Raw genomic sequence first — 20,180 nt, 5'->3', positions numbered from 1 at the left:
ACTTCAGTAGTGAACGAAAGTGGTTCATTTCACAATTTTAATTCATACGCGATGTTAGTTCACAATTGTCGTTTTATTAATTTGGCTATCATGAGGTGGTGAATTTGAAGTTTAATATCTGCATGAATCAAAACCTTTGTCAAAACCTTTGTATTTGTCAAGTTTCATTTTTGTATTGAACTACAGTGGGACCTCGCTACTTCGCGGTTCCACGTTCGCGAGTTCAGAGCTTCGCGGGTCTAAATAATAATAACAATAATAATAATACAATTAAATTTAAAAAACAGACATTTTTTTTAATAAGCATTTCTGAAGGGTCGCCGGTACTTCGCAGATTTTCACTTTTCGCGGGTTGTTTTGTTCCCCATTAACCGGGTCAAAATAATAATAATAAAATAATTTAAAAAATAATAACTTTTTTTTTTTTTAAAGCCTTTTTGAAGGGGCGTCGTTACTTCGCAGATGTTCACTTTTCGTGGGTGGTTTTGGTCCCCACTAACCGCGATAACCAAGGGATTACTGTATTGCTACAATTTATTGTCTACAATGTTCACCATTTATCTCCATTTTGCAAACATTTAAAACCAAATTTCTTGTGTAATCAATCGTGCTATTTGCAGGTCCACCCCCTCATTATTTCAACTTTCAATTCTTATTAATACATTTATATTTTCAAACGAGACTTTGTGCAAAAAATGCTGCTAACAAGCCAAAAGTAGTAATAACAGTGAAAACAAACATCGATCATTATAGATTACAAGGCACTGTAACAGTTACTATAATATGCTTGAAGGGACAGTGTGTATCATTTTAACATTAGCTATTGCTGTATGGTGAAACACAGTACATCCAAAAATGAGTGCTAACATCAGTAGGAAGAATACAAACTACAGAGACTCAAAGCGACCAAAACACACCATTTTACTTCTCTTTCCCCCGAAGGCTTTTGGACTTTATGGGTAGCGGTAGCAACAAAATGACAGTTCTATCTGCTCCCTAGAACCGAGTCTCATGTTCTGTAAAACTAACATAAATTTGCTTTTTAAATTATTTTTTTGGACTCTTGGAGGCGATAAATAATTCACACTGTCCGAATTTGCAGTTTAAAAAATTGTTCCAATGGTAACGATTTTTCCTAATTATTTGAACTCCAAATTCATATTAATAAATGAGATTTTCAAATCATACACTGCACAAAAATAATACAAACCAGCTCAAAGTACAGTAATAATTGATAACAATTTAAAATAATTAACTTGATCATTGTAGATTGCAAGGCACTGGAACATGTATGCTCTCTAGAAACTAAAATAAGAAAAGTTTAGTGATTGGGATTTAAGTTGTTTTTTTTTCCAAAATAATTGTAATCTGTCATGATTACTGATGCGAAGCACCTGTGCCCGCTCGTTGGGCGCCAACTGCCTCGGACTCAGATTGGCTCCCTGTCCCTATTTAAACCCACTCCTTTCTGTCACTTGTTGTCAGTCCATCTGGGAACCTCAGTGTACTCTAGGCAAGTTTTTTCGACCTTGACTCCTACCTATTTTTGCTCCCGTCTGTTTTAATGGCTACGACCCGTTTTTTGATCCTGACAATGTCTTCTCTCCTCTCCTGGCTTTCGACCCGTTTCCGATCCCGACCACATTTTTTGCTTTCAAGTCCCGGCTAGCGACCTGTTTTTTCTGTTCCCAACACCGCCATTGCTCACCACGGAAGTCCCACTTCCGCGTTCAGAGCGACCTGCTTCCCACGTCCAGCGATCTTTGGATCGAGGGTGCAACCCTTTCCTTTCTTCCAATAAAACTGAGAGAAATGTAACACACGTGGGTCCTGTCTCCGTTCTGGTTCTGACAGTAATCATTTATGGCAACATATCTATATTTGAAAATCTAACACTGTGCAGTAGGATCTTTCATTTTATCAAACATCAGTGCATTAAAAAAAAATGCGTAAAGTATATTTCAATTTAAAAAGCATGTCAAGTGTTCCATGATTTTGGCAACTTGGTTAAACTGTCTCTGTAGTCAAGTCTTTGGGAAAATGTATCACTAATTCAATCAAAAATATAAATAATCAGTCACAATCAAATGAAAAAATATATAAAAAGAAATCCCTTTTTATCATAGTTAACTCTTTTGAAACAATGGCCAGTGGTCTTTGTGCTCGCCCTGCAGCGTCGCGTTCAGGATGTGCATCGTGGTGAACTCCACGGTGCACGATCCGAGGCAGGGTGCCCCCTCCAGTTCAAGGACGGTCACGTTGTTTGTTGTGTAGGTAGTGAGGATGCTGGCCGGGACGAAAAGCGTCAACTGGGGGCCTCGGGTTCCCCAGTAGCGTCCTAAATTAAAACCGTTGATCCAAATCTGCCCCTACGATGCAAAATGTAACGAATTAATTGAGTGGGATTTATACATGGCGGTAATGTGACGTTGAGAATAGACAACAAAGCCTGCCTTGCGCCAATTGGGCATGCTGATGTAGGTGTCCTGAGGCAGATCCGGAATACCGTCTGGAATGATGAAACTTCCTCCATAGAAAGCAGGAAGGGCCAAGGCAGCGGGGGAAGGAGGGCCGGCCGACGTGGGCCTGGTGTCCCACAAGACGCCTTCTTGGACTGCTTGGTCGATGCTGAGTCTGTACATGGTCCACCCTTGGAGCGCCACGTTGTTCAAAGTAAGGTTTCTCACGAGGCCCTGTGTGAAGAATACAATAGAAATATTTTGAAATTTGTGTTTTTTTGTTTTCTAGCAGCATGGTGACGCAGTGCTTAGCGCCTGTGCGGCACAGTTCTGAGGTCATGAGATCGAACTTCCTGTTTGGAGTTTTCCTGTTCTCCCGGGGTTTGCTCCAGGCACTGCGGTTTCCTCCCACATTCAAAAAAACATGCTCGTTAGGTTAATTGGCCGGACCAAATTGTCCCTCGGTGTGAATGAGTGAGCGAATTGTCTGTCCATGTGTGCCCTGCGACTGGCTGGCAACCAGTTCAGGGTGTCCCCTGCCCGGAGATAGCTGGGATGGGCTCCAGCACCCCCGCGACCCTACTGAGGATAAGCGGTGTAGCTAATGAGATGAGATGTTTATGAATAAAAAATATAATTCGTATGTACAGTTTGTTGTAATGTTTAATAGAACATCACTGAAGAAACATCGCTTTAACACAAGGAAAAGAAGTATGTAAACAAAGGCCATCGCTTACTGGAAATATATCCTATGTTCTGATGAGACAAAGATCAATTTATTTGGCTCAGATGGTGGGAAGCATGTGTGGCGGCAACCAGGAATACAAACATATTTGTGTCGTGCCTAAAGTCAAGCATGATGTTGGGAATGTCATGGTTTGGGGCTGCACGAGTGCAACTGGAATTGGTGAGATGCATTTCGTTACATGAAAACACAAACTCAAGTACGTGAAAACCTGCAGGAGAGAAGGATCTTCTCCCTCAAGAAACTGGTCTGTAGGACAATATTCCAGCCAGACAGTGACCCCAAATACACTTCTAAGATGACCAAGGCTTTTCTACAGAGGCTAAGAGTAAAGAGTATGGATTGGTCAAGCATGTCTCCAAATCGATATCCAATAAAACAGCTTTGGGGCATCCTCAGGCGGAAGGTGGATAAGCACAAGAACTCAAATATCCCCCAGCTCAGTCAAGTTGTCATGGAGGAGGGGAAGAGCATTCCAGTGGCACTGGTAAAATTCATGGACAGGAGGATTAAAGTGCTTCCGCGAAAACATGGTGGCCACACAAAACATTGAACTTCAGGAACTTTTACTTCAGGATGTTTGGACTTTTGTTAACATGGGTTTAGCTACTAATGGCTATTTTTTGAGTTTTTGAGGGGATAAATTAATTTACACTGCTATATAAGCTTTACACAGACTACCTTTAATTGTGTCAAAGCGGTGTTTATTCAGTGTTGTTCAATTAAACAATGGATTAGAATATCTGCAGAAATGTGAGGTGTGTACTCACTTTTGTGACATACTGTATTAAGGACAATATTATAGAGTATTTCTCCTGTTTTCGTTATGAGGAGAGCTAGAAAACCAGAAAAAAAAATGTCCAAACCTTGAAATCATTGATGTCTTTTCCATAGTTTATCCGGCCCATGTTCTCCACCAGGACATCAAGCTGACTGCCAGCTTTGCCTGTCACGTTAATACTTAAAACTTTGTCCCGCTCCAGAATCCCTGCAGCCACCTAATTTATAAAAATAATAACATTTACAAGGTAATCTTTTATTTAATAAATGGAAATTAGAACCATTCTAACTTGTTTGATGCAAACCCAGTCAAAATCATTCAGTCAGAATCATTATCGTGTAGTGTTATCAAATATTGACCAATTTTACCAGTTTGTGGAGACGTTTTTGGGGGTTAACCTTATAAGACACAGTCAATTCGTCGACTCACCCCATCTACCGACACATATGCTCGGTCGTGAACCCCGTTTAGCGGCGATGCTAGCGGCGTGGGTGCGCTGCAGTTTACCGGTAGCTTAATCCTGTACAGCACATAGCCATATGCCTACAGGAGAGCACAAAGGCCATTTAAAACAACATGTAAGAAAAGTCACAATGCTTATCTTTAGGACGTTTGATTTTGCTAGATTTAATATAAATAAATACAGTAATAATAAAGTATGAGGAAGTACCTGATTGAGATCAGTGAAGGTCTGGGGGAACATGCTCTCCACTGGACCAGAGAAGGAGATGGACTCCAAGGCCTCTACGACCGTTTGGAGCTGTATGAAAAATTCAGATAAAGAATTTTAATCAAGATCAACGTCAGGAGCGGAATGAGTTTAATCTAGATCACAAATGTCAAAGTAAGGGCCCTCATGCCAAAGGTTTTCTGCAACCCCTGCGATGATCTAATTCACTATTGTACCATACACCAAGAACTCTTTTTTTTCTGTACATTACTTCTCTTTGAAAAAAAAAGTTTTTGGGGTTAAAATGTTAGTACTTTATTGTATTTCAATTTAAAGTAATTAAAAAAGCAGTTGAAGGTGAGGAGAGCGTTTTGAATTAGTAAGGCTGCAATCATGACTTTAAGCCAAGAGGTGGCGGCAGAGTAACACATGATTTGCCTGCAGGCAAATGACATTTTTTAGGACATGCTCGAATTGAATCCTCTAATTTCATCTTTTTAAAGGTTTGTACCGCCCCGAGCACGCCTGAAAAAAAAGCAAGATTAATGTAGATATGTGCAATGGAAGAAAACCCACAAGGACTCTTTGAACTCAGTTGGGCATTGTTAACACTTACTTAATAGAGAAAATATTTAACTTTTTAAGAAAACCTCATACTACGCAACCCACCTTTAGGTAGAGTGATTAACAGAATTTTTTTTAAGTAAATCTAGCAAAATTTTGCTAAAGTAAAGACTAAAGGCTAAGAAGAGATCCGCAGGTTTGAGAGTGTTCTCCATTCGGGCCCCGGTGCTGTGGAATGCTCCTCCCCCTGAGATTCGATCTGTAACCTCAGTGGAAATGTTTAAATCTAAGCTTAAAAACCACTTCTATTCTATAGCATATGAATAACCTATATTTTATGTTGACAATATCTGTTTATTATTTGTCATTGCAACATCCATTGCAGCCTGGTCATCCTGAAAGGGGGATTACTTAATCTGCGGTCCCTTCTCAAGGTTTCTTCATTTTCCTCATGTTGAGGTTTTTGGGTTTTCCCTTGCACTCATGTAGGTTTTCGATCAGCGGATGGTGTAATAATAATCTGTAGTTTGCAATTATCTGTGGTCTGTGGAGCCCTTTGAGACTCTTTGTGTTTAAGGGCAATACAATTAAACATGACTTGATTTGATAATGTCTAAATAATACGTGCTCTTTTCATTTAATTTCCATATTTCTTTTTCATTTATTTATTTATCATTTATTACTGACAGGGACGTAGTTAAATAATGCTTTTTTGATCCCATTATATATATATATATATATATATATATATATATATATATATATATATATATATATATTATATTATATATTGCTTACCTGCTGCATTTTGACAGCACCATATGCAAACTTTGGACTCGATGGCGGGATGAGCCCTTCGGGTATTTTGCGAAACTGTTATAAAGAGAATATGCGAGTTTTTTTAATGAAACATCAACAATAGTTTATTAATATTCACTCCACACACCATTTTGATGACATCCCGGATGGCAAAGTACTTCTCGGTGAGGTCTCCGGCCTCAGTGAGTGGAGCGTTGTAGTCGTAACTTGTCGGCTGTGATGCGTATGGCGAGTTGGCACCTAGGGAGTTTAAATATGATCAGAAAGCATAATAAAGTTGTTATTGAAATTAAAAAATGTATATATAAAACTAAATCAATTATAGATTTTATTTATGTATACATAAGGCAGCACGGCGGGGCAGTGGTTAGCGCGTGTGCGGCAGAGTTCTGAGGTCATGATATCAAACCTCCTGTGTGGAGTTTGCAAGTTTCCCCGTGCTTGCGTGGTTTTCCTCCGGGCACTCCGGTTTCCTCCCACATCCCAAAAACATGAATGTTAAGTGAATTGGTCGGTCAAAATTGTCCCTAGGTGTGAATGAGCGAGCAAGTTGTCGGTCCCTGTGTGCCGTGCGACTGGCTGGCAACCAGTTCAGGGTGTTCCCTGCCCACTGCCCGAAGATAGCTGGGATGGACTCCAGCACCCCTGCGACCCTACTGAGGATAAGCGGTGCAGATAATGGATGGATATATATATATATATATATATATATATAAATATATACAGTATATTAAACCATAGGTGAAATCTGTGAAATAAAACTCTTTAAGTATAGCCAATCAGAATGCAGAACACAATGCGTGATGAAAATCCATGAAGCAGTGAGACTGTGAAAGGTGAACCGCATTATAGCGAGTGATTATTTTATATACTGACCATTCCAGTATCCAAAGTTGGTCCCACCAATAAACATGTATCTGTCAGGGAAAAAAGGATTATTTTCAAAACTTCTTATCAACACGTAACTGTCATACTTTTGTTTCATTTTTGCAAAATTCTATATTAACTATTTTACTGCCAGCCCAATAAAAAATTGAACTCTGATCTCTCCAAGTTTCAATAATAGCTCAAGAGTTGATCCAATACAGTTTTAATTTACCCCCTAAAAATAGTTTTAGTGTGCTTAGTAAACTAATAAAATCGTGTTTTCCTGGATGTGGCTTCTTAGGGGGGAAAATATTATTTTATCTTAATTATTTACATTTTTAAATATTTTTAATTTGCTAGAGTGTGGGGAGTTAGTATTTTGGAAACTCTTTGCTTGTAAGGTTTTAATTTATAACAAAAATAATGCAATGTTTCTAATAAAATACTTTTTGCCCATAAAACTATCTTTTCCTTAAAATAGTAACAATTTAACAACTTCAGTATATTATTTTGTGGAAATATCATAATTTAATAGTAAGTTAAGGAAATGTCCCTGGTCTTATATTCGGTTGTAAAAAATATATACAAATTCCTGCCACCACTGCAAACACAGCCATGATGTATCATGTCGACTCACGTGATTTACTTCCATCCTAAAAATAAAAATAAAAACTGGACTTACAGGTTGACATTTGCACCCATAGCCAGCATCTTGCTAAGGGTCATGACAACTTTTTTAGTAGAGACAGTGGAGTGAGGCCAACCCCAGTGATCCAGCCAGCCCGTGTAGTACTCAGAATTTACCTAGTGGGCAAAAAGAGAATGATAGTGAGGAAATTTGATTCCAAAAACACTGCTAGCCTCTTAAAAGAATATATGCATATATCAGTTGTAGCCTGACTTAAAACAAGGATCTCAAACATGATGATTGTGGGCACCAGGTAGCCCCCTAAGAACTTTGAAACACCCCGCAAAAATTGCTCACCAGTGATAGGTCACAAAGATTTATTACAAATTTGATTCTGTAACTGATATGATGTATTAGTGTTTTCTTGTAATCACAAACTGGTAATAACTAAAACATAAACATAATAAAGGTTGGTGACACCAGACTTACAAGATGTGGGGACAAATTTTATTTAAGCATTCCATGATTGTTAATAGCAGTGGAAGGGAGTCAGGGCCTACAAGGCTTTCTCCACTGGTCTAAAAAATACCTGAATCATCTGATGTTAATTAGATTTTGTGCATGAACACTTATTAAATGATTCAAAATTGTCTTTGAGTTTCCTTTCACTGCTTTTCCCCTGGTTGCTCTGCTTTCACAAGTGTGCTTGCACATTTAAGACTTCAAGCAACCACATTTCAGCCATTACTTTTTGCCAGGGTCAGAAACCTAGCCGGGTGCCTTCTCAATTGTTTCTGCAGGCTCTGAGTCAGAAAATAAGTGTCAATAGCGCTGTTGGGTTAGCCAATCAGATTTCAAGTTGGCGACACCATGACACCTAGAAGGTGTCACAAAACGTCAGCGGTTTTACAAACTATGTTTGGCTGGCGGGCGGTAACTGAAGTTTCACAACAAAAATATGAAGGAAAAAATCCCTATGTCCACTGCTTCTGTCTTACTTTTACAGCCCTAAATCGAATAAAAACCTATGCAGGAAATATGAAAAGAAAGGCTCGACTTTCAGCATTAGCTTCAACGGCAATAGAAAATAACTTCTTGAACTGAAACGCACAGAGAACCTGTGCAACAGAGTAATATAAATATTCCTGAGGAAAGAAAGGATGATGGATTTTGTGCACAAACAAAAAAAATGATCTTTGATGAGTAAAATGTGGCTATATTCCTAAATTGAGGATTTTCATGCGTCGCAGCTGTAGCTGCAGTAAAATTTTCATAGCTTTTCAATAGTTATTAGGGATTGGATTGAGTCAGACATAGCACTACTGGAGGCCAATGTGTGAAATGCACAGCCCGCCACTGGTAAATAGCAGTTGTTATTTTAGGCACCAATAAATGAATAAGAAATAGAAACCAGCAGTAAACTTGCCAAAGGTCCATGGGGCTCGGCGTGCCGTTGAGCTGCAAATGCTTCTGATACATTTGAACCTAAAATCAGAATTAAAAAAAAAATTTAAAACACCATCAAGTCACGACAGCCGGAACTTCCGCGATCAGCAGATTGAGAAACCTGGGCCAAAGTCCACAGTTGCATAGACGCCTTGGATGGTGCCGCATTTGAGAAACCCCGTTGCTGCGCCATCAGTGGTGAACAGCACCACCTCTTGGCCCAGGTAGGACCGCATCAGCTTGTAAAGGTGACGCATGTAGTTGTAGTCACAGGCAAAGTAACTACCGTATTCATTCTCCACCTGAAAACAAGGCAAGCTTTTCTTAGGGGCTTTCCACTGTTGAATTATAGCATTAAATGAATGGCGTGTTTATAACGATGCTCTTGAACGCCTCGATATATGCATTTTGTGCACACAATGAGCAGGTAGAGGTGAGAAACAGTCCGACAAAATAGCCATTGTTAAAGATGATCAGGGTCTTTGCAATGGTGTGCTCACTCTAAAGGCCTCCTTCTCACAGCTCAAACACATAGTGAGGTGATATATGTCAGCAAATGAGATTGCATAGGATGCCCGCTTGTCTTTTTGATTATTATTGCACACTGTTGAATATTTTTTGACTATTAGGAACTGTTTGCATCATTGTCACTATAGGCTAATCATGTTGCTGTCCTTTGATTTCTTTAGGGCTGACCTGCTTTTGTATAATTGGAAATTCAATAAAAATAAAGGGCTCGGGGAGGGCCTTTAGAACAGGTCGGAATTTCTCATCCGGACGCAAGCTCTCCTGTTCTCCTTGAAAGTTTGGAATCCACTGATGTCTTCTCTCCTTATTTTTAGTGTGTACAAAACTATAAACCTATCCGGGTAAAAGCCTTAAAAAATAGCTTATCACCTTCACTACTGTAGTCCATTAGTGTAATACACACTATAAATAGTACATATTTAATGAATGGATTTTTCCCAATTCAGTAACAAATATTAATGGCTGATTTCTGGAGAAAAAAAGACTTAAAAGCACCTGAACACTGATGATGGGGCCACCATTTTGATAGAGGAAAGGCTTCATCATCGGCAGTAGTTTATCCATCCAACTATCAACGGCTGCTATGTAATCTAAGACAAGCAATTTATTAAGTGATTAATGCTGCGTGGTTGCAACAAATAGATACGTAAACAACTGCAGCATAATGATTTTCACCCGGATCTGAAGAGCGGAGCACAATGTTTTTCTTTTGAAGAAGCCAGGCCGGTAATCCTCCCTGGCAGAAAGAAAAGTCATTTGAAATAGTAATAATTAGGGGTGGGATGATATGCTTTGGTCACAATTCTCACAATATCACAATTCTCGATAATTGGGATTCTACAAGCATTGCAAATCCATATACGTGATGATTGCGGATCACTTTTCTTTCCTAAAAAAACAAGCAACTTAAATCATACACTTCTGATGATGTTAAAAAAATGCACATAAGTCTGTGCTGACATTTATTTCAACCGAGACAATGAGAACATAACATTTACACTGTGCAACAGGTTTAAGGCCACAAATGTCATGAACTGAAATGTCAACGTAACACAAATGTGGACCTTTAATGATACTATTTACAGTTAACACTATAAAATGATTAAATGAAATAGAGTCTCTAAAAGAAAACTAAAAACTGCAGAAATGTAAGCTATCAAATTAAAATCCATTCATCCGTCCATAGGAGAGTGCCATGATCGCCATCACAGTTTTTTTGTTAGTGTAGCATGAAAATTGTCATGATTACTGACTAGGTTCACCTGTGTCTGCTCATTTGGCGCCAGCCGCTGCGCGCTACCTGATTGGTTCCCTGTCCCTTTTTAAACCCAGTCCTGTCACTCTCCGGTTGTCAGTCCGTCAGCAAACCTCTGTTGTTACAAGGCAAGCATTTTAACCCTAACTCCCGCCTGTCCCGTTTTTTCCACCCGTTTTTCCACCCGTCTGTTCCTGATCTTCCCGTTTGTGTCCAGCTACGACCTGTTTTTGATCCCAACCACGTCTGCTCTCCCGTCCCGGCTTACGACCCGCTTTTGATCCCGACCACGTTTTTTTGCTCTCCTGTCTCGGCTATCGACCTGTTTTTCCGTCCTTGACACCGCCATCTCCCGCTACGGAAGATCCCCTTCAGCATTCGGATCAAGATCCGATTTTGTGAATGGCTTGCTTCCTGTGTCCAGCGAGCACCAGATCCCCGGGCGTTGCCCTTCCTCTTTCTATCAATAAAACTTGTGCTTAACGTTACGCAATTGGGTCCTGATTCCGTTCTGGTCGTGACAAAAATAGTAAAAGCAAGAAAAGGCCTGTTTTATATGCAGACCAAACGCAGACCCAAACCCCAAAGGAAATGAAAAAAGAAGAGTTTATTTGTTCTCTTCTAAGAAATGAACGTAGTTGATGAATGAGCTGACTGATGCTGAAATTGTGGCTTAATGCCAGGATATGGCGGCAGAGAATAACAAAGTTTAACATTTAGGCAGGCACCTTTAATGAATTAGTGTTTTTTTAACCACTGAAAGAAACTAAATAATACGCACTGTCCCTAAAACATATTGTTTGTTGACTATTCTTGAAGAATTATTTTTGTGTGATAATGCCAAAAATGTGGCTCTTATCCAGTTAGTGTAAACTGCTAAATTGTGCATAATTGTGTCGTGGTGCGGTGAGCCTCATTTCTCTTACCATGTCCCACTCAGCACAAATATAAGGCCCTGGTCGAAGGATGACCAGCAGGCCGACCTCCTGTGCCAGTTTAAGGAAATGTTCCAAATCTCTGTCTCCCGTGAAGTCATATCTACCCGGAGAATACTCGTGGAAGTTCCATGGAATATACCTAGGGTAGGAAAAGAAAACATCTGATTATTTACGTATTTTTGACATTTGCGAGAGTCAGCAATACATTCATGGATAGGTCACGTACGTCTGGATGGCATTCAGGCCTGCCATATACATCTTGAGCAGGCGGTCTTTCCAGTAGACCCTTGGGATCCTGCTGTAGTGGATGCTGCCCGAAATGTAGCGGAACTCCTCTCCATCTCTGCGGAAGCAGTCGTTCTTGTAGTCAATGCTGAAAGACGGAGGTGCAGCAAGCTGCAAACACAAGGAAAAACAATTTAAAGATACATTATATGTGCTTACTCCAATGGGAACTATAAAAAGTTTATCCTGTTTTCAATATTGCACACCTATACAGGGGATTTCATAGGATGCCAGTTCCTTTTTTTGACTAGTATTGCGCACCGTTGTCCGTTGTCTTGACTATTAAATAATTGTTGTTATTGACCAATCATGTTGCTGTTCTTTGATTCCACAGCCCTTAGGGCTGAACTGCTTGTTTAAAACTTGACAATTAAATAAAAAGAGGGTGCTCAGGGGCCTTAGAACGGGTATGGAATTCCTCATCTGATGGCTTCTCTTTCTGTCTTCAAAATACATTCATGTATTCTTCTTATTTTGAGTGTTTACTGAAGTTTAAACTCGTTCAAATACAAACTGTTTACTTTAACAGTCGTGTTGTCTGTTGTATCAGATGAGATGTGCCTGCTGAGTCAGGGTGCCCTCTCAGGTTAACAAGGCTTGACTTCATCCCATCTTTATTGACCCGGATTGCCAAAGTGTTTAGAGTAAAAATCAACTTACCCTATTTAAACTACAGTAATCAATTCTAAGACTTATTTCTAGTGCACTCAGAAAACGTACAAGACAATCGTATTTTCTTTCCTCTCTCTATTCTTTATGCCAAATAGATTTAAATTTGCCCTGGTTGTAATTAAAATGCAAAAATGTTTTGGCGTTGTATTCTTCATTATCGCGTTATTAATGTAGCAAAACAGTAATAAACAGGCTTTCAATTTAGTATATTTTTGCTGGTGTGTTTATGTTTTTTAATTTGACACCATATTGATACAAAGATGTAAAGATTTCTTCTGGAAGGGGAAAAAAATAAGAAAATTTCCTACCGAAATTCCGAAGAGTAGCAGCAGAAATCCAGCAAGACTCAAGAGCGGCATGTCAAATCCTGGCCCAAAATGTGTCAAGGTTCTAATTCCACTCCATAAAACTAGTGCGCTTTTTCGTGGTTGTTTACTGATCTTGTGTAGTCTATCTGTCTTGATGAGTAATAATCATTTTATGGGGCGTCTTGGGCTGCGGAAGTTCGGATCATGTGATGCAAAATTGGATATGCTGCAATGACGCTTTTTGGTCAAAAGATGGCAGGATTGCATCAACGGCAAACTCTACTGCGTGTGGAATCGACGGAGTTCTTTTATTGTCTTAAACTGCTGCAATTTTTTTATGTTTACACATTTCCCTGTAAGTATTCCAATATATTTTTCTAAAAATGATCTATTTAGACGCAATCTTGCAGTTCACTTTTCCACCACAGGAGGCGATCGTAAAGATTTCCCCGTTTGAAAAAACACGGAAATTCAGATTGCACGTCACTTCCGGGTCGGCGTCACAGTCACACGTGGGTTAGAAAAACATGCCGAAAAGAAAGCCTACTAACAACGCTTCTAAAACTACAGAGGACGAAAATGACTCGCTGTTCATGGCCACGCGAACGCGCAGTGGTCGCACTTTGCGACCCCCCTCCGAACTCCTTAGCACCGAAACCCCGGTGAAAACTCCGGGCAGAAGGACTAGGGGGTCCGTCAGAACGACGCAAAATATTGAGGAAAAACCAGAAGACAATGACAAACTGAAGACGGAGAACGAGAAGCCCGTAGTCAATATTCAATCGGAGGCGGGGGAACTTACTCTGAGTATCGATTCGGAGTCTGTCAAACCCGCATTGAGCACCGTACTGGAGTTGGAGAAACCTGAAGAAAGTGTCGATTTGAAGCCACTGGACCATCGCACTGATTCCGCATCAGAAGTGGAAACAGCCGCCCCTATGCTCCAACCCACCCAGGTAGAAAGAGCGCCAGCGACCCCAAAGATGAAGCTGCAACCCCTTGATAAGAAGCCTCGCCTTGATAAGAAGCCTAGTATGAAACCAACTGTGGTTTGTCCTCTGGGAAAGCCAAAATCGGGACGAGTGTGGAAGGATCGCAACAAAAAGAGGTGATGTGTTCTTAATAACAGTGTTGGGCACGCGACTTTAAAACAGTCAATGGTTATAGTTGCTCGCTTGCTGGTCTAATCTAGTTAAGTTATTTAATTTCCTTTAATTTATATAGCCCTTAATCACAAAATGTCTCAGAGGACTGCACAGGCCGCAATTATACTATGCCCTGATCTGACACTGACATGAGGGCAAGGAAAAACCACAACATGAGGACTGAACATGACATCACTGTTCCTTAGAAGGTCAAATTGAAAGTTGTGGTGAAAAAATTGGAAAAAAACAGCCTGTGCCATTATCATCTGATGATACCATGGTTTTTGAGTCATACATATTCAAATGGTCACTTCATATTTGTTCAAGACGGCAGGAAGTTGGGTCCGTGCAGTGGAGGCACTATTTTCTGAGGTAAGTCTTGGGCAAGTACAGCCTGGTGCCCCCTGATTCTACTCCTTCCATAAAGTAACTGAGTTACTCTATCGTAAAAGTAACTAGTTAACCTTTTATACTCAATAAATTCAAAGTCAACAGCACAGAACCCCTGAAAAAATGCATTTAGAGCAATCACAACAGAAAAATAGCGTCTCGATGGGAACCGACTCGGTTGGGTGGTAGCTGGGTCCCACGTCAATGAGACGGCTCAAATAGCCGTTTTGTACGCAAACAACACAAGTCGGTTGCCGCATTTCCCAATAAGTGAAAATCTGTGAAGTAGTGTCCCACCTTTATAAAAGCCCTTAATGGGTTAAACTTATTTCGAGATGACATTCCAGACTGAAACACAAAAAAAATAATTATGGAACTACAAATATTAACACATTACACATGATAGCAGTTGTTTTTATTGTCATTACACAAAATTAGAACGAAATTGCAGGACATTTGTCATAAGCACACGCAGCCTCAGATATGTGCGAAGAGCCCCACTTGCATCAAGACGCACGCTCAATCCATCGTTTTGTGGTCTGGGCTTTATAACCCGCCGACTCACATGCGGAAATTGGAACGCTTGGATCCTTGATTTTATTGGCTATTCAAAATTGGAGGCCTTCTCCTTTCAGTGTAAGAAAACAATTGAGAGAGGCTGGCTACCTGCGTGTAGCATCGGGTGTTCTTGAATAAAGTCAGATCTCTATGGTGATTAAAATAAGACGATACTGGTTTCCCAATAGTTGTTTATTTGTCACCTATTGGGCCGAAGGACTACCAGTTTTATACACAATTCTCAAATAACAACTTATCATATATTTACTATGTTTTAGCCGGGTTGTGATTTTTAGAGGTAGAGGTGAAATAGGCTTAGTCAACCACTCAAACATACCAGTTAGGGATCAAATTTCCATTAAATCACAATGACGAGCTATTTTCAGAACCTGTCCACAGGTTCTTAGGGTGCTACCTGTCACCCGTGGGCACCATGTTGAAAAACCTTGGTCTAGTGAAACAAATTGAATCTACTGAAAGGGTTATAAATATATTCCAATATGTTCACATACGTAAAGGAAACTTTTCTTGTGTGTATTGCAACATCTGTTGCAGCATGGTCATTCTGGAAAGGGGATTACCCCATGTGTGGTCCCATCTCAAAGTTTCTTCATTTTTCTCATGCTGAGGTTTTCAGTTTTTCCTTGCCCTCATGTAGGTTTTAGATCAGGGGATGGTGTATTAATAATCTGTAGTCTAAAATAGTCTGGTCTGTGCAGCCCTTTGAGACTCCTTGTATTTAAGGGCCATACAGAAAAACATGATTTATGGCTCTACCAGTAATCTTTTATTTTCAACATACACAAAAGACAATTTCCTTTAATATAAAAAATCCCATTAAATGAAGAAGCTGGTATTATTCAGGCAAAAGTGGGCTATAATCACTTGAAATTAAAAAAAAATTCTATCATTCACAAACTACAATTAAAAAAAGTGCTACGAGGAGTACTGACAGTGAAAACTAATACATAACATTTCCCAGTGTATGATACAATTCTTAATCCAAATAGTTCTGGGCTGAATAAAATCTACTCTGGGGCTGAATTTGGCCCGAAGGTCTTGACTTTGACATCCGTGGTATATTCTATGAACAGGTTATTTTTTTTATTTTTTTTATCTGGTTTGTTTTGGATGTCTTTTCTCAGGTTTAGGATGACAATTTAGAACAAAACCTAATTCACACTTGACACAAAGCTGAAGGGAAATAAATGCTGTTACTGAGCACAAGCCATCCATATTTCAAGAACCGCCAATTGCATCAAAAAAATTAATGGACAATTAAGCTGTTCTTGATTCATAGATCATTGTGGTGCTTAAGACATCCAACATGATGTGTACCAGGACCGGTACAGTTAATATTAAGCAGATTGGTTGTACTTTATTATAATTCTTAAATCTCTATCAAATGCTTTACTTTCCCAGGTGGTTTTCACATCAGATGTGTGTAAGGCTCCTGTTGCTACAGAACGAAAATAAAAAAACAAATATACTTATGTATAATGGATAATATGATAGTTCAATAGATCCAAACAGTACTATATACAGTTGTCATACAGCATGAGAGCATTCTAATAATAAGCAGCTGTCCAGCAATGAGTCAATACATTCCTTGTTTTCGTTGAGTAAATAAATCACTGCCCTGGAATAATATTTGAGTTATTTTAAATATTATACAAAGGATTAGAAATAATTTTTGTTGTGTGGTCTAACCAGCTACTGGGCAAATAAAAAAAAGTTTTTTCTTTTTGTCTAATTTACTTTAGCTGCTCTTTTGATAAGTTTACTAAATTTGGCTACGATTGTTCAGTTCTGTTTTTTTTAATTGTATAAAAATACTTATTTTTTGTTCAATCTAAGTAGTGGTTTCCTTTGTACAAACTGTTGTCAACCGCAAGATTGCCAAATTTGGTTACAATAGGCAAGTCATGTTTATTTGTACAGCCCTTTATCACAAGGAGTCTCAAAGGGCTGCACAGATTATTGCAAACTGCAGACTACATCTTCCGCTGATCTAAAACCTACATGGGGACAAGAGAAAACTCAAAACCTCAACATGAGGTAAATGAAGAAGATGCTTTAGATGTTGCAGTAACAAATAATACACAGATATTTTCAACGTAAAATATAGGTCATCCATAAGCTATAGAATAGAAGTGTGTTTTAGGCCTACTGAGGTACAGCACTGGGGCCTGGATGGAGAACGCTCTCGAACCTGCGGTTCTCTTCTTGGCTCTTGGGATCACAAGTAGATCAGCATTTTCAGAGCGAAGGCTCTGGACCGGAACACAGGGAAATTAAATCTGAGAGAGATGAGGGAGCAAGTCCATGCATGATTTTGTATACTACAAACAACCTTAAAATCACATCATAAGCTAACGGGGAGCCAATGCAGGTTAGCTAAAATCGGGGTAATGTGATCAAACGTTCTTGTCTTAGTTAAAAGCCTCGTTGCGGCATTTTGTACCAGCTGCCACCTCTTGATTTTGGACTTTGGGAGACCGGAGAGTAGTACATTACTGTAATCAAGACGGGAGATAACAAACAATAGTAAACAACAGCGCCTGATAGTTGACCAAAGTACAGATTAAAATAAAAGCCTAAGTAAAATAAACAAGAGAATATATATATTTCTTGATTGTGTCATAAAAGTAGTTCTTATGTTTTTATTTTTAAAGTTACGAATAATAACTTATTTTAAATACCATCATCTGACGTGTGCTCATGTAGGTTCTCTGCATTGGTACGAGACACGTCGTTGTGCACCTCCTGGGGGAAGAAGATGCAGGCCAAGCGAGAAAAGCAGCTGGTGCAGAAGTACATGTTAGAATTGAAAGAGCAGAAAGCCAAAGCCAAACAGGTACGGTGAAATAAAAAAACAACAAAAAACGTATTTGTCGTCTATCTTTATTCACATCCCTGTGCAATCCCCCTGCCACAGGAAAAGCGGAAACGGCGAGAGGAGAACTTGAGGCGACGCGAAGAGAATGAACGCAAAGCGGAGGTCGTGCAAGTGGTACGTACACACAATGCTTGTCCGAATATAAAACAATATAGGACACTCGGATTCAAAAGCAAAACATTTTGAAACCATTTCTGGGCATAGCAATATGTGTCAAGCAGAACTGACTCCAGACATTTGTTTCTTATGTTCTATATTGTTTTTTCTGTCCTGAGGTACATAATGGGTACTATTGTAGTTTGTTTGTGGAAGTGCGGAACTAAAGTGCGTCACAGTAAAAGCCGTTTCAAATATTGTTGCCATTATGCCACGTTAAATAAACTATCCGTCATAGTAGGTACACCTGTGACTGATGAACTTAAGCAAACCTTTCCATGTACAGCATTATTAATGTGTGACTTTTTTTTTCCAGATTCGAAACACCGCAAAGCTCAAGAGGATAAAGAAGAAGCATCTGAGGAAGATCGAGAAGCGTGACACACTCGCACTCCTGGAAAAGTCCAACAATTATAGCAAAAACCCAAACCACAACAAAGCAAAGCGGGCAAAGAAAGACAAGAGTGACACTTAGACTTGAAAACCCTTTGCCTTTAAAGACGAATAGAGAACATTTTTTATGCAGAGTGAAACTTATTACGTATTACTCTCAAACAATTTTGTTGCTGTACAGGATTTGAAGTCTAATTTCAGCCTCAGACATTTCCATTTGTAAGGCTTTCTATTCAATAAAGTATTCCCTCATGATGCTTGAATCATCTTCCCTTTTCCAAACTACAGCTTCATTTTGAACAAAAATCGAAATGTATCACTTTGTTAAAAGGAGTCCCTGCATTTTCCTTTTGTACTCGATAGTTGAATACAACTGTCTCGTACTTAGGACATGTAATATAAAGGATAACATGTTCGTGAAACATTGGCTGAGGTTCACAAATTCCCCCACATGCTTGCCTTGTGTTGTTTAGACAAAAAAGGAATGTGACCAGTAACATATTTAGTGAAGTCCACTTGGCAGCGGAACAGTCACAAAATCATGCGTCACTACATAGAGTCAAGAAAAAACAAATCTAATTTTTCCGATCAATAAGACTGCAGAAGTGACAACAAATTGCAATAGCAGCGGGCAAGATGCAAGTCAGATAGGTAGCTCGGCAATGGAAGTCATGGAAAGATTTGGATACCAATTCTATAAGACGTGTGTACTTTCAGGATATCAAACATGTTGAAATCGATTTAAACTTGAGTATATTACAAGCAAGCACAAAGCATGAATGCTTCAATAAGGATGTAAGTTCTTCAGTTTTATTTTTACTTGTGGTCATTGTTTATTTCCCCCTGCTGCGAATTAAAATATTGAAATATGATAAAGCATAATACTGAAAAACAAAACTAAACATTTGGAGTTGACTTTCCGCCTCAGAACAAAGTCTGGATTCGGCCAAACTGAGGTCTACATCCCTACCCTAAAAGAAAGCTAATACAGTGGGACCTCGCTACTTCGCAGTTCCACGTTCGCGGGTTCAGAGCTTTGCGCGTCTAAAAAATAATAATAAAATAATTTCTTTATTTTTTTAAGCATTTTTGAAGGGGCATCGCTAGTTCGCAGATTTTCACTTTTCGCTGGTGGTTTTTGTCCCCGTTAACTGCGATAACCGAGGGATTACTGTACTGGTTTTGGCCACCGTGTCGACACCTTAACAAAGCCCGTTATTGACACAGATTGGTACTTGCCCATCCCTATGCTAAATCAAAGGTTCCACTAAGGGCCAAATAAAAAATAAATTGAAGGCTGCAAGATATACAGTGAAGAAAATACGTTTTTGAACACACTGGTATTTTGCTATTTCTTCCACTTAGGAATCATGGAGAGGTCTGAAATTTTCATCGTAGGGTTAATGTGAGAGAGATAAACTAAAAAGAAAAATCCAGAAATCACAATGCAGGATTTTTTTTAACAATATACTTGTGTAATATAGCTGATTTTCTGCACTGCAATTGTATTCTTTTTATATGACTAATTTACCAAGCACAACAAATTATATTTTTAGTTTTATTAAAAATGCCAGAATAACTCAAAGCCACAGCAGCACGGCAGTTGGTTGGCCAGTGCGCAGCCCCATGGTGAAAAGGTCCAGTGTTTAATTCAAGCTACTGTAGCCTCCCTAT

General features: G+C 39.3%; 2 protein-coding genes across 2 annotated transcripts; one reads left to right on the top strand and one right to left on the bottom strand.

Annotated features, from left to right (window-relative positions):
• Window positions 1–1,340: 1,340 nt before the first annotated feature.
• On the bottom strand, window positions 1,341–13,162 carry glb1 (galactosidase, beta 1). The gene is made up of 16 exons (XM_088341996.1): window positions 12,966–13,162; window positions 11,927–12,096; window positions 11,689–11,839; window positions 10,183–10,243; window positions 10,003–10,097; window positions 9,101–9,281; window positions 8,960–9,018; window positions 7,588–7,709; window positions 6,915–6,955; window positions 6,166–6,278; window positions 6,018–6,092; window positions 4,656–4,745; window positions 4,415–4,528; window positions 4,071–4,202; window positions 2,454–2,693; window positions 1,341–2,369 (listed from the first exon to the last, which is right to left on the bottom strand). The coding sequence occupies exons 1-16, from the start codon at window positions 13,014–13,016 to the stop codon at window positions 2,127–2,129; spliced, it is 1,938 nt and encodes a 645-aa protein (XP_088198122.1). The 5' UTR covers window positions 13,017–13,162; the 3' UTR covers window positions 1,341–2,126.
• A 291-nt stretch (window positions 13,163–13,453) lies between these two features.
• Window positions 13,454–18,761, top strand: ccdc86 (coiled-coil domain containing 86). The gene is made up of 4 exons (XM_088343101.1): window positions 13,454–14,073; window positions 17,786–17,915; window positions 17,997–18,071; window positions 18,430–18,761. Exons 1-4 carry the CDS (start codon window positions 13,493–13,495, stop codon window positions 18,586–18,588), a joined length of 945 nt encoding a protein of 314 aa, XP_088199227.1. The 5' UTR covers window positions 13,454–13,492; the 3' UTR covers window positions 18,589–18,761.
• The last annotated feature ends 1,419 nt before the right edge of the window (window positions 18,762–20,180 follow it).

The sequence above is a fragment of the Urocampus carinirostris genome, chromosome 8 (assembly GCF_059441175.1).
Source record: "Urocampus carinirostris isolate Australia breed hairy pipefish chromosome 8, RoL_Ucar_1.0, whole genome shotgun sequence".
In the NCBI taxonomy this organism is placed as follows: domain Eukaryota; kingdom Metazoa; phylum Chordata; class Actinopteri; order Syngnathiformes; family Syngnathidae; genus Urocampus; species Urocampus carinirostris.
The sequence above is the reverse complement of the archived record's forward strand: the minus strand, read 5'-3'. Positions and strand labels throughout refer to the sequence as shown.

Excerpts from the sequence above, each read along its gene's own strand:
- glb1 (XM_088341996.1), bottom strand. The coding sequence starts at position 13,016 with ATGCCGCTCTTGAGTCTTGCTGGATTTCTGCTGCTACTCTTCGGAATT. Across the intron at positions 9,019-9,100 it reads AACTGTGGACTTTGGCCCAG|GTTCAAATGTATCAGAAGCA; the intron begins GTTTCTCAATCT and ends TTCTGATTTTAG. Across the intron at positions 4,529-4,655 it reads CCTTCACTGATCTCAATCAG|GCATATGGCTATGTGCTGTA; the intron begins GTACTTCCTCAT and ends GCTCTCCTGTAG.
- ccdc86 (XM_088343101.1), top strand. The coding sequence starts at position 13,493 with ATGCCGAAAAGAAAGCCTACTAACAACGCTTCTAAAACTACAGAGGAC. Across the intron at positions 14,074-17,785 it reads AAGGATCGCAACAAAAAGAG|GTTCTCTGCATTGGTACGAG; the intron begins GTGATGTGTTCT and ends GTGCTCATGTAG. Across the intron at positions 18,072-18,429 it reads AAGCGGAGGTCGTGCAAGTG|ATTCGAAACACCGCAAAGCT; the intron begins GTACGTACACAC and ends TTTTTTTTCCAG.